The sequence below is a fragment of the Pyricularia oryzae genome, chromosome 5 (assembly GCF_000002495.2).
Source record: "Pyricularia oryzae 70-15 chromosome 5, whole genome shotgun sequence".
Taxonomy (NCBI): domain Eukaryota; kingdom Fungi; phylum Ascomycota; class Sordariomycetes; order Magnaporthales; family Pyriculariaceae; genus Pyricularia; species Pyricularia oryzae.
The window spans coordinates 761,582-774,127 of NC_017852.1; the positions used below are offsets into that span (position 1 = coordinate 761,582).

The following is a 12,546-nucleotide window of genomic DNA, read 5'->3' on the forward strand; positions in this document are numbered from 1 at the left end:
CAGGGATACGATGGCATGCTTCTGCAGACAGCACATGACAGGCAGAATAAAGTCCCCTATTATCATGGGGTATTTGCGAGCTACATCGTCAAAATGCCTAAATGGGAAGGGTGCCATGCTGACGATGACGCACATGTCAGGTTAAAAAGAAAAAAACGGGGGGGAGGAGAAGCAATTTCCAGACGTTGTAAGGCAGCCATGCAGCTATCTCGTGATTATCAAAATCGCCCAAGAACATTTAATGGCATGTGTAAGTGGAAGGAATTACCCAAGGTACCTGGGTGGGCAAGGTAGGTATGCTCGGAATAGCTTGCCTAGGTAAGTTAAGGTAGGTACTGTTTCCAAGTGACCTACTGTAGGCCTAGAGGTCACCCAGGTAGGTGTGTACAACGAGGAGCACAGTGTTTTGGCTCTTTTGACGATCAAGGACAACAGCGCCAACAGCGACAATAGAATACAGCAGCAGTTCCTTCAAAGGTGGATACTGCAATTTCATCGAGCTGCGCCATCAACGGCCTGGTCCGTTGACTTCGCGGCCTGCTACGTCGTCTCTCGAGGTCGATATCCCCACATAGATCGAAACCCTGGAGATTTAGATAACTGTGTACAACTGGGTCTGGGTCTTGCTGGGCTCATCTTTCTTAGCTTGACCCTCCTTTAATGCGACCGGAGCATCTTTAAAAAGTCCCTCGGCCTGCTCATTTCCCGTCTCTGTTTGCAGTAGAGGACAGCTTCGGTTCCTTTTTTTTGTTCATCACCAAAAGGCCCGAGAGTCAACGGACTGTTTTTTTGCTGTAAGTTGAACGCCGAACTTGTCATCTGTTTATACCTTTTTTTTTTACACACACCACCACACCTCACCCCCGAAGCAGTTGGTCCGGTCCGAGTATCCGGTGAGCCCCCTTAGTTACCTACTTAGGTATTTAGGTTCCTACCAAGTTGGCAACTTTAACCTTGATATCTCGGTATATCTGCAAGCCACCTCAAAAACAGACCTTCGGGGGGTGTGTGTGTGTGTTGTTTGTGTTTTGTCATCGCATTTTTATGCACCCAAGTGGATGATCTTATTTTCTGTGTCTGTGCTGTTCTGGTTCCGAATTCGTCCAAGAAAAGAACCAAACTCTAGGGACACGAAACAGCGGTGAAAGGGATACAAAAGGGAACGAGACCGTATGCAGGCACTGACAAGCAACAACAGAACAGTACTTTATTTCCTCCGCCCGCTCGCCTGCTCTCCTCTTTCGAAAATCTCCGACATCCCCAGCGAGCTTTTTAGTTCTCCAGTTCATCAGTCTCTCCCTCACAATGGCGTCCCGTCCGCAGAACATTGGCATCAAGGCCATTGAAATCTACTTCCCCAGTCAGGTTGGTACTGTTCACAAGAAGAAAAAAAAATGCAACCCCTCGACCCAAAATTCTACACGCGCCACGGAAACCTGGATCCGACATCGCTCCCCCACCTATTATCTGCAATCCCTTCAAGGTCGCCTTTTGCCTGTACCAAACCAAGCACTAACCCAGCCTCACTAAACTCAGTACGTCGAGCAATCCGAGCTCGAAAAGTTCGATGGCGTTAGCTCCGGAAAATACACCATTGGCCTTGGGCAGACCAAGATGGCCTTTTGCGACGACCGCGAAGGTTAGTTGGTGGGATGTTGGCGCCACTGAACCCCTCCAAATTGCCCCCTGTCGCTCATTATACATGCCCCGCACCGCACCCCTTGCCCACAGGCTTGCCAATAATTTTGTCTGAGAGAGGCGCGTCTAACCGCGATCGCTGCCCATAGACATCTACTCCCTCGCCTTGACGGCCACTTCCAACCTGCTCAAGAAGTATGCCATTGACACCAACTCCGTCGGCCGCCTTGAGGTCGGCACCGAGACCCTCTTGGACAAGTCCAAGTCGGTCAAGTCGGTGCTGATGCAGCTTTTCGGCGACAACACCAACATCGAGGGTGTCGACACCGTCAACGCCTGCTACGGCGGCACCAACGCCTTGATCAACTCGGTCAACTGGATTGAGGGTTCCGGCTGGGACGGCCGTGACGCTATCGTCGTTGCTGGAGATATTGCCCTTTACGCCAAGGGCAACGCCCGCCCCACCGGTGGCGCCGGCTGCGTCGCCATGCTGGTTGGCCCCGACGCCCCCATCGTCGTTGAGCCCGGTCTGCGTGGCTCTTTCATGCAGCACGCCTACGACTTCTACAAGCCCGACCTGGCCAGCGAGTATCCCTACGTTGACGGCCACTTCTCGCTCACCTGCTACACCAAGGCATTGGATGGCGCCTACCGTGCCTACAACAAGCGTGAGGCTCAGCTCCAGAACGGCCACGCCAACGGCAACGGCGCCGCAGACAGCTCCAAGACCCCCCTGGACCGCTTTGACTACATCGCCTTCCACTCGCCCACCTGCAAGCTTGTGCAAAAGTCGTACGCCCGCCTGCTGTACCACGACTACCTCGCCAACCCCGACCACCCTGCCTTTGCCGAGGTCCCCGGGGAGCTGCGCGATATGGACTACGAGAAGTCGCTTACCGACAAGGGTGTTGAGAAGGCCTTCATGGCCCTGACCAAGAAGCGCTTCCAGGAGCGTGTCAACCCCGGCATCCAGGTTGCCACCCTTTGCGGCAACATGTACTGCGCTAGCGTCTGGGGTGGTCTGTCCAGCTTGATCGGCCACGTCGACAGCGCTACTCTTCAGGGCAAGCGCATCGGTCTTTTCAGCTACGGCTCTGGCTTGGCTGCCAGCTTCCTGTCTTTCCGCGTCAACGGCAGCACCGAGACGATCTCAAAGGCGCTTGACATTCCCAACAGGCTCGAGGCCAGGCGCGCCGTCCAGCCGCAGACATATGACGATGTAAGAATAACGCGAGTGGCATTTTCATGATATTGTACGACATCTGCTGACATTTCTGATCCCTAGATGTGCGAGATGCGCAAGAAGGCCCACCTCCAGAAGAACTTTACCCCCACTGGCGATGTCAGCACCATCGTGAACGGAACCTACTACCTGGAGAACGTCGACGACATGTTCAAGCGAACCTACAGCGTCAAGGCATAAGGAGAGCTGGCTGCTCGCATGCCTCATTGGAATGACGATACCCGAAAGCTATTAATAGAGGCTGATGGTCTCGAGTGAAACCTATTGGCCATGAATAAAACCTATTGCCTCAATGGAAGTAGGCGAGACCCTTCCTTCGAGGTGCGACACGGCGTCATATGCACTTCTGCTAGTCGCTTGTCAGCTTGTTTTTGATTGCGATTGGGTGGTGCAGATGCTGCACAGTACAAGCATCTGGGAAATACGCATGTGATTCGGACTGTTGTGGAGAGAGCATTTACCTTACCTGGCTTGCCACATGAGCGTTAGGTAGCGTGTACTGCATGGCGGAAGTCTCCAATGCCATCGTCAATGGGTTCTGCCTCGCGGTGTATATACTTTTGTGTTTTGGGCGGCGCTTTAAACAACTTAGATCTTTGCAAGTTGAGGTTTATTATGGAGAAGCTTCTTGAGCAAATAATTATAAAAAAATTGAAATTAGCTTTACAAGTAACGAGACCGTCCTATGAACCTTGAGAAAGCAGACCCTTATCTAGACTACGACGGAGCACTAACTTGACGGCTACCAGTCTTTTCCACTTGCGATGCAGAGGCATAAATAAGACGAACGCGTTAACACAGAACTGCGATGCCTGTATGGTGCCCTGAAAGACTGTCTGGACTGATGTGTTATCGGCATGAGAAGGTACGTACGGCACTTGCCGTGTTCCGGGAAACTGTAGTTTGGCCAAAGATGAAGAGTTGAATTGTACCTATACCTTAGCCTTGATGAAACGGAACAAATGAATTGAGGGAAGGGATAGAGAGAAACTACAATGTAAGAAACCCCCAAAAAGACTGCTTATTTTATCGAGAGAGACAGTTGCAGTGAAACGGTTCGCATATAATGTTTTCTTTCAAATGATATAGTTATGATACATGGATTGGAAGAGAAAAAGATAAAGACGGCAAGAACGGCCCTTGCAATCAGCGGCAAAAAAGAAAAAGAAGAATAGCAAAACGCCCCCTTGCCTAAGAGATATCTTGAACGTTACCCCCATACCGTACCCCCTTCCGTAATTCCAATAAACACCATATAACACCGTTTTCTCAAACCCAAATATCCAAAAATGATTTCCACATGAGACTCGAACCCGCAAGGAATAAGAAAAACAAGAAAAACTCGAGAGGCAAGCATTCGGGGCAGGATCGTTATAAACGACAAACATTCCCCGGCGGCTATCTCTTTTGACATAAAAAGTCATTACAGCCCAAGCAACGGTAACAATGCCCGTCCTCATGAAATCAACCGACAGGCGGCGGAGGAGGAGGAGGAGGCCCACCAGCTGCACCCATCGGCCTGGGCATTGGTGGTCTCATACCACCCGGCATGCCCGGCGGTCCCCCTGGCGGACCTGGCATCCCTGGCGGGCGCATGGGTCTTGCGCCAGGCGGGAAGGCGCGCGGCACGCCAGCCCCCGGAGGGAACGGCGGACGCATGCCGGGCGGGCCGGGCGGGCCTGGCGGGCGCATGCCAGGAGGAGGCGCGGCGCGCACGCCCCCTGGAGGACCGGGCCTCGGGGCGGGGTTATATGGGGCGGCGCTATCGCCAGACGAGGAAGAGTCCGAATCCGAGTCGGAGTCGGAATCCGGCGGACGGCGACGGCCCGCCATTGGCTTCCTGCGGCGGGGGGTCGGGGATGATGAGCTGCTGCCGCTGTAGACGGAGCCGTCGTCGTCTTCCTCGTAGGCGTAGTGCTGTCCGACAAAGTACCACTGGTCCTCGATGTAGGTGGTGGTGTACTCGCCGTAGTCGGTCTCGGTGGTGACCTTTTCCTTGCGCAGGTGCGAGTGGCGGCTCGGGCGGCCCCCGGCGAAATAGATGAGGAATGAGGTCGCCGCCGACTTTATGGGCACGCTGTGCTTGGACGTCTCGGTCTGCACCGTCTTGTTGGAGGACGTCGACGAGCCGGATGAGCGACCGGACCTCCGCGAGGCCGACGACTTTGCCGTGCGGGCCATTGCTGACTCTGCTTTCTATGGGGAAGCTGCCAACAGTGTGGACGGGGGTTGTTATGGTCTGGAGAGGGGTCGTTGGTGTTTTGCTTGTCCGTCGGTTCACGGCCGAAGAGCGGCAGTCGCCACTGTTCGGGAGTGTGGTGGTGGTGAGGGGGGATGGGAAGGAAGAAGGAGGGAAAGCGACAGGGGGATTATGACCTGCGCAGAACAGCTGGGTTGGGTGTTGGAGCCGGAAACAGATCAGATCGGAGCCAAGGAGCGGAGACCTCTTGATCTAGAATAGGAAGCACAGATAGTAGAGACAGGGGTCTGTGGGAAAGGCCCCTCGTAAGTGAGGACAAGGTAGACTTGCTTGCCCTACGCCAAAGGAGACATGGGGGCTTGGTAGCTATCCAGCTGGGCTCGATGATCGAGATGATTCAGTCTGCTCTAGGTAAATGTGGCGGATGATTCGAACTGGTAGCATCATGTTTAAGAATAGGCGAGACACGGTGAAATATATCACAACAAGGGCTCTGTTTGCACATCTTTGAGGCTCTGGGAGCTAGGCAATCTCTCATTGTAGTTGGGCGTAAAGGTACACACTCTCTGAATACGATTGGGCAAAGATTTCCTGACCAAAAGAGAGAACAAGAACGACAAAGGAACAACTCAATCGACGACTGAGCTGGCTGACACCGTCTCTTGCCGTGCACTGAAGTCGGGCGGATCCAAACGACGACTATTGGGGTAGCACCAAACGCAGAAGGATGGCCCGTTGTGCAGATTCTGTCCCAGGGATGAGCGAATCATGAGTGGTAATAAGACCCAGGAATACTCTTCTGGATCGATATCACACTTCGGCAGCAATCTGAGAGGACCAGTGAGCGGAGGAAAAAGGACATGCAGAACATCCAGGCGGTCTGCTGGCGTGCAGAGACCAAGCACCCCAAAAAGGAGTTCGCCTGTGGGAGGCCCGCAGCGCAGGTAGCTGCAGTCGAGAGCCGCAAGAGTGGAACGAGGCAAGCAAAGGAGGAACGGAGGTGGGCGAGACAGAGAAGCAACAAACGGGAAGAGGATAAGGTCTGCAGCCGAGCTAAAGACAAGGTCGGAGGGTTTAGACAGTTTTTAGTGGACGGGCGTCCAAGAGGAGAAGAGGGGTTTTTGGGTCGCATGCAAAATATAGGCGAGTAAGAGGCGGGCAGGCCAAGGTGGGTTGTGTACGGAGTAGGTACCAAATGCTGATATAGACTAGACCCTGGAGAATCTTGCTACTGGTACATTTATTTGTTTCCGATGTGATATGCGTGAGACGACCTTGCACGCAGCATGCAGGCTGAAGTGCTGGAGCCACCCGAGATCTTGACCTACCAGACTCGAAAGCAACCCTCCTCTTGCCTGCAGCCAAGGTGTGCGGCATGCAGCAACTCCAATATATTTCGGGCGCAGCTTGCGTGTCAGTCATCATTTCAAATTCAATTATTATTTTGGAATTTGTCCATGACAAGCAGCACAGGAGGAACTTGGGCAAGTATCCATAACGTGAGTGGTTGACAGGAATGATTGAAAACAAGAGCGTTGTGTGGGCATCAAAACTGCACAAACAGTTAATCAAGGCGATATCCGTCCGTCCGTCCGTCCGTCCGGTCTTTTCCCATGTGCTCTGGAAAGGAGGGAACGTGAAGAGAACCATCCCCCTAACGGTACCTGCAACTACCCATCCGGATATTACTCAAACCGTGATTCTAGGTGAGCAAAGGGCAGCGTGCATGTACAGTGCCACTGGTACCGTACCTTTTCAATGTGTGGGAAGAGTGGGCTTGATGCAGATTTGCAGCTCCGATTGCAACTTTTGCGTAGCACTGCACTTTGGCTTCGGCTTGCTGCAGGAAATGAGACTTGACCCAGATAGAAACACAAAAGAAAAAGGAGAAAAATCCAGCCCAGACGCTGTGCTTGGTCAGACCCCGCACTCGAACACTTGACCGAGCCCAAAAGTAACATCCAAGGTGGTGGCAGCCTGCCTCCCTGACCAAGGCACGCAGTAATCAGTAGAGATGGATAGGTGAGTAAATTGTGGTTATGTGTGACCGGAGAGGGGACGCGGTCGTTTGCAACGTGTACAAACAATCAAATCGATCAAGTTGTGTTGTATGAGATGCAGAACAAGAAAACCTGATCGACGGTCCCTGGCGTTGTTGATATATTATTTGCGTTTGTTTGTGACAAATAAAATCCGGACCTACCCTAGCAAGCCTAGGTAGACAAGTTCAGCTCCGGATCGCTTCACCCCGCCCAGCCCGGAGCTGAGCACACTTGACAAGTGATTACTGTGCTGCACGAACCCGACCGGATTGCTCGCCCGTTCGAGTGAGCGTTCTTGGCACAGTCCATGTCAAATCCGAGTTTAATAAAAGTTCTGGGATCTGAGTGCTGCCACTGTGGCACTGTCTGGTAAGACTTTTGGAGAATTTTCAGTGTATGGAAACGATCTACCGGTAGAACTTGGAATCGGAACCAAATCGAATTGAATTGCTCCAACATGAGGTAAAAGAAAGTTCTTTTGGTGGCTCTCAATCGCTTATCATAAACTGCTCTTTCCCAAGCGATGGCACGCATGGAATTGGCCCACTATGAGGCCCCCGTATTCCTTCGTCGTCCAATCATTAAATCACCAATAGTGGACCACAATAAGTCCGTGTGTACCCGCCTTTCCCGCCCAAGCCGTCTGACCCTGTCCAGTTCGGCATTCTGAAGCCAAGAGATCTTGACCCCCGCCGTCACCAAAACAACTCTTTTGCACCTATATTTGTTTATGTTTATGATTGTTTAACCGATGCCAGAGACGTGTAACGCCATCAGGATTGCTCGATGTTTAATATCTGGATCTTTTTTTTACAAACCAGTTCATATTGACCGACCGTCATGGTTCGAAATCATTTGTCGACTGGACTTGGGCTCCATCCCCCCCAGCAGCAAGCAAAGCACACAGCGATGCACTTTGCAGCAACTTGCCTGCGCAAGTAAGCTGCACAATCCCAACCACACTTCGGATTCTCTCTTCATCTCTTGTCTCGAGCGTATAGATCCGAGCTTTTAGATCGCACCCAAGATGCAAATGCAAGGGTCGAGTCAATCAATGTCGTCCATATCCTATGTTCCGGGTTCTAGCCTCTTTTCTTTCTTGCCCCAAATCACCCACGACACGCTTGGACCCCCGGCGCCCAAAGGAAAAGGCGGCTTCATCTCATATATTTCATGTTCCCAAGCCCTTTTCCCCTCAAGCGGCCTGACATTATACATGCTATTATTGACTTCACCTGCGTTGGGCTCGGTCATCTACCACCTTGATGGTACTTTGGCTTTCCTAGACCCTGTTATTTGTATCAGCTGTGCTTTTGCAGGCTGCGAGAATAGACCCAAACCAAGCGGCAAACTCTGATATGATGCTTTTTCTGTTCAAGATGAACACCCCTCAACCAAGGCTTGCTTCGGTTCACTATCAACAAATCAACTAGGCAATTGCCTATTTTCAACTGAATCGTCGTAGAACCATCCCTTCTTGGTCAAATCACCAGATTAGGCTGAGATGATCAGCTGCCTATTTCCATGTTCTCCTCTTGCTTACCGTACATATCATACCCATACATCTCTGCTGTTTGAACAGCGAGCCGAAGGATCAAATTTATGGTTAGTATCTCTTAGCAACTCAAATCTCCGGACTTTAGGCCGGGTAATTGTTGTTCAAGCAGTCAGCAGAAAGACGCATCGCTACCGTATGAAGGCATAAAAAGCTGCCAATCACTTTATCCAAGCAGTCCATTGAAGTTGAAACTGTTCTTTTGTTATAGGCTTACATACAGCACAACACCAAAACCCATCAGTCAAGGCAGCTGATGCAGATTTATTTACTTTGCCCGTATTCTTATTCACACAAACTGCGCATTAGCCCATGGGTACCCCCAATCCTGTTACAACCGTCCAACAGGAACACAGACAGTCTGACCCTGACCTAGTACTCCTGGCTAAGGGCCTAGCGTGGTCGATAGTACTTCGCCAGCCCCGCGCTTGACAGACAGGTACAGCGCCAGTCCGAGCGGACTGATACATAGACGCCACCCCTTCATCTCTTCCCCTATTCACTCCTTACAATAGACGATACTGGTGACCGCACGGGGCGTCTGCCGGGCCATACCCTCCCGTGTACTCAGCAGGAATTAAGCTGGTGCCAAACAGTCCTCGGCCTCTAGTCTACGATCTGGCCAATAGCAGAGCCTGTCTCCTGCCCCCAAGCCCAAGTCCGAAACCAGCGAGACTTTGCGATTGCTGAATTGCCATCTGAGGCAAAGTGTGGGCTCGGGCATACATCGTCGGGCTGTAGTCTCGCCCTCTCCGACGGCTTAGTATGGGGGTTTATACTGTTACCCTAAGGCTCCCGTATTAGCTAAACTTGCGCATCAAGACGGGAATACGCCTTTCGTTCTCGTCTCAACCCCTAATCAAACCTGACCGTCCACAATCAAACTGTCATCTCGAGAACTCCAAGATTCGTATAATCAAGATCGCCATCTCTGTTCGCAACTTGTCACCACCACGACGCCGCTGCTGACAGCAATCGAGACTGAGGCGAGATCCAGATCAGGAGGATAGTTTTGCTGAACAATCCCCAGTGAACTTACTTGGTCCAACAATCACAAAACCAGAGTTGAATGGTCAGGAACGGTAAATCTCGCTGAACCGGCGAGTTAGGTGCCGAGCTGCTGCGCAGTGGACCACGATTCATCATCCCGCTGCCTGAGATTGTGCAGTCTACAGGCAGCTTTCAAGTCGGCAACAACCAGGGTCATACATCTCAATGGACTCGCGTGATTCAAAGTCTCCAGATGTTGAGTGGAAGGAGTCACGCCGGGAGCAGACAGGAACGCCAACTCCAGTCGAAGATGAGGATGATATTATGCTCCAGGCTATGGGTGTTTGCGATGGATTTAGACCAAACGCGGTAACCTCAACAGCGTCATTCGCGGACAGGAATTTAGTGGTATCTTACTTGAGCGATGGAGATCCCATTCCGTCGATGCCGGTAGATCGGAACCTGACAGTATCGCCGCTGAGTCGACAATCGAGTATCTCAAAACCACCACCAGACGACCCATACGCAAGAGAACATGCATTTGGCAGCGAGGGCCTACATCCGTTCCACAACGCAAGACCGTCATATCCGCTCTCTCGTCAGGTTAGCTCAGCAACCTCGATATCTACCACATCATCGGCTTTCACCGACGCTGCGCCTGTACTTGTGCGGGAACAGTCATATCAGGGCCCATCTGGTCCGTCGCATCCTTACACATTGTACCGGCAAGACATTGGCCTCAACCGATCCCTGAGCGTAAACACCACATCAACAGCTAGGCCATCGGCAGAGCAGCCCTTCGTGCGCCCTATAGGTCCAGGGAATCCTTATGGTCTATACGCCCAAAACACTGGTGGTATTGGTCAGATCATCTCTGGGCCTGGTCTGGCAGGAGGGATTCCTGGATTTCCAGGTGTTGCTACGGACAGTTACAGACGAAGATTGGGGCCTGACGGTGAGGAAATCGGTGGCTTGATCGGCCCTCACGGACACACAGAGGAGCTTCCACCATATACAAGATACCCCGATGAGCAGTACGCTCGCAAAGTGAGGGATGCAGAGGCTCTCAGTTCACTATCGTCACCACCCCCGTCAACCCAACCGCAAGTTTATCAGCAGCGACGACCGGATAACTTGGTGCAGGCACCGCTACCGATCCCCGGTGCTGGCGGAATGGGCATAGCAGCGAGAAACCCAGAATTCGATTCGATAGACGATCTCACCTCGCCACACCTTCGCCACTCCTCGGGAAGTTATCTATCAGCGACAAACCTCAGTCAGCACAACATAAACACCGCGGCCGCCGCAATCGTGTTGGAAAATGAGAAACCTGCGAAGCGGTGGCGGGCAGCGGGAAAACGAAGGCTTTGCGGCATGATTCCATACTGGGTTGTTCTTCTGGCTCTCACCGGGCTTCTTGTCATGGGGATAATACTAGGCGCCGTCGTTGGAACCGTTGTTGCCAGACGAGAGCGAGACAGAGAATCACCGGGAGGGCCGTCGCCAGACACTCCACCTTTGTACGACGCCGCACCGATACCCAAACCAAAAGACCTACCCGACCTACCCGAGGGCAGGTTTGGAATGCCTCTTGTTATCAGACAGCAACCAAACATTTGTTTCAACGACACGACACATGCCCCAGCCTGGTCTTGCAGCATTATATTCGGACTTGGCGCCGCCATGACCATGGACGTAAGGAAGGAATCCGACAAATACAGCGTATCGATCGGGGCCAACGAGACCTTGACCATTAACAACGGGCTCTATGCGTATGGTACACAGCCTCAGGTTATCCAGGGAACTCATATCCTACAGACCGTCAATGACCTGCTTGAGCCGAGCCGAGGCCCAGCTTGGTTCAAGATGCTGCCATTCAACAAGACTGTCATAGTTCCCGAGGGCATGCTTTCAGCCACGTCGCCAAACTCGGCAGCTAGATTCCGCCGGGCACTGAACCCGCCGGTTTTTGGACCTAACGACTTCAGGCACAAGTGGGCTGCTCAGCCTGGCGACAAGCCATGGATCTGCACCTGGCCCGACACCCTGCTCGAGATATTCATATACCCCAACCAGAGTACCACCCCGACACGAATAGGCGACAGGGCATCCAGCATAGCCGCAGGGGCCCCCACGCCAACCCTTCCGACGCTCACTCGAGCAGCACCGTTTCCATTTTTGACTGGGACAGCAGTTCCGACTGGTGTTTTCTCTGACCTCTTTGGCGCTACCGATCGCTTCCCACTCCCGACTCCCGTCCCGACGCCAACCATCACGCCCGGTGATGCTTCTGAGTTCGGCTCGGTGCTGCCGGAATACCCGAAGGTGGTCAAGCTCGAGGAGCGGCGCGTTCAAAACTCGCCTCGGCCTGTCTGTCGACAAGTCTTGATTGAGAATGGCGGCACAGCCAAGCCGGTCATGGCCAATGGGAAGCCTGTGGAGATCACCATCCAAGAGCAGGGGAACAGCCCACCGCTGACAAAGCGTAGTGAGAAGGAGGAGGAGGAGGAGGAGGAGGAGGAATACCCAGAAGACGAATCGCACCAGATCGTTCGCAGAGATCCGGCCGACATAAGCGACTGTGGATGCGTATGGTTTATGACCTAATTTCGCTTGCTTTTTTGTGTCGTTTTGTTACTATATATCCTCGGATGAGCCTCAGACTGTGACTGCCCATCATCGTTCCCGTTGTTTCTTTTCATATCTCGGAGGTTCGTTTGTTTTTCTTTCCATACTTGCACAAAACCTTTTTTGGTGTCGTCTACTTACAGCAATACAGCAAAATATGCGATCGTCGTCAAAACCCAAAAAATACGGCCAACCGAGGGGCGTTTTCTTTTACGTTTTCCCTTTGCATTGCGGAGCGGTTACTCACTTT

General features: G+C 52.4%; 5 protein-coding genes across 5 annotated transcripts; 3 read left to right on the forward strand and 2 right to left on the reverse strand.

Annotated features, from left to right (window-relative positions):
* On the forward strand, nt 1–575 carry MGG_17325 (uncharacterized protein; the record flags this gene model as incomplete). Its single annotated transcript, XM_003717868.1, has 2 exons — nt 1–254; nt 428–575. Coding segments are annotated over 2 exons (402 nt in total), but the record flags the coding sequence as incomplete, so codon positions are not given.
* Nucleotides 576–687: 112 nt separating this feature from the next.
* MGG_01026 (hydroxymethylglutaryl-CoA synthase) lies at nt 688–3,560 on the forward strand. Its single transcript, XM_003717869.1, has 5 exons — nt 688–794; nt 1,199–1,365; nt 1,537–1,639; nt 1,788–2,857; nt 2,924–3,560. Exons 2-5 carry the CDS (start codon nt 1,306–1,308, stop codon nt 3,059–3,061), a joined length of 1,371 nt encoding a protein of 456 aa, XP_003717917.1. The 5' UTR covers nt 688–794; nt 1,199–1,305; the 3' UTR covers nt 3,062–3,560.
* A 370-nt stretch (nt 3,561–3,930) lies between these two features.
* MGG_01025 (uncharacterized protein) lies at nt 3,931–5,345 on the reverse strand. The gene has a single exon (XM_003717870.1). The coding sequence runs from the start codon at nt 5,060–5,062 to the stop codon at nt 4,346–4,348; it is 717 nt and encodes a 238-aa protein (XP_003717918.1). The 5' UTR covers nt 5,063–5,345; the 3' UTR covers nt 3,931–4,345.
* A 2,364-nt stretch (nt 5,346–7,709) lies between these two features.
* On the reverse strand, nt 7,710–7,965 carry MGG_17326 (uncharacterized protein; the record flags this gene model as incomplete). The annotated part of the gene is made up of 2 exons (XM_003717871.1): nt 7,710–7,841; nt 7,942–7,965. 2 exons carry the CDS (start codon nt 7,963–7,965, stop codon nt 7,710–7,712), a joined length of 156 nt encoding a protein of 51 aa, XP_003717919.1.
* Nucleotides 7,966–9,889: 1,924 nt separating this feature from the next.
* Nucleotides 9,890–12,469, forward strand: MGG_01023 (uncharacterized protein). Its single transcript, XM_003717872.1, has 2 exons — nt 9,890–12,379; nt 12,448–12,469. Exon 1 carries the CDS (start codon nt 9,894–9,896, stop codon nt 12,273–12,275), a length of 2,382 nt encoding a protein of 793 aa, XP_003717920.1. The 5' UTR covers nt 9,890–9,893; the 3' UTR covers nt 12,276–12,379; nt 12,448–12,469.
* The last annotated feature ends 77 nt before the right edge of the window (nt 12,470–12,546 follow it).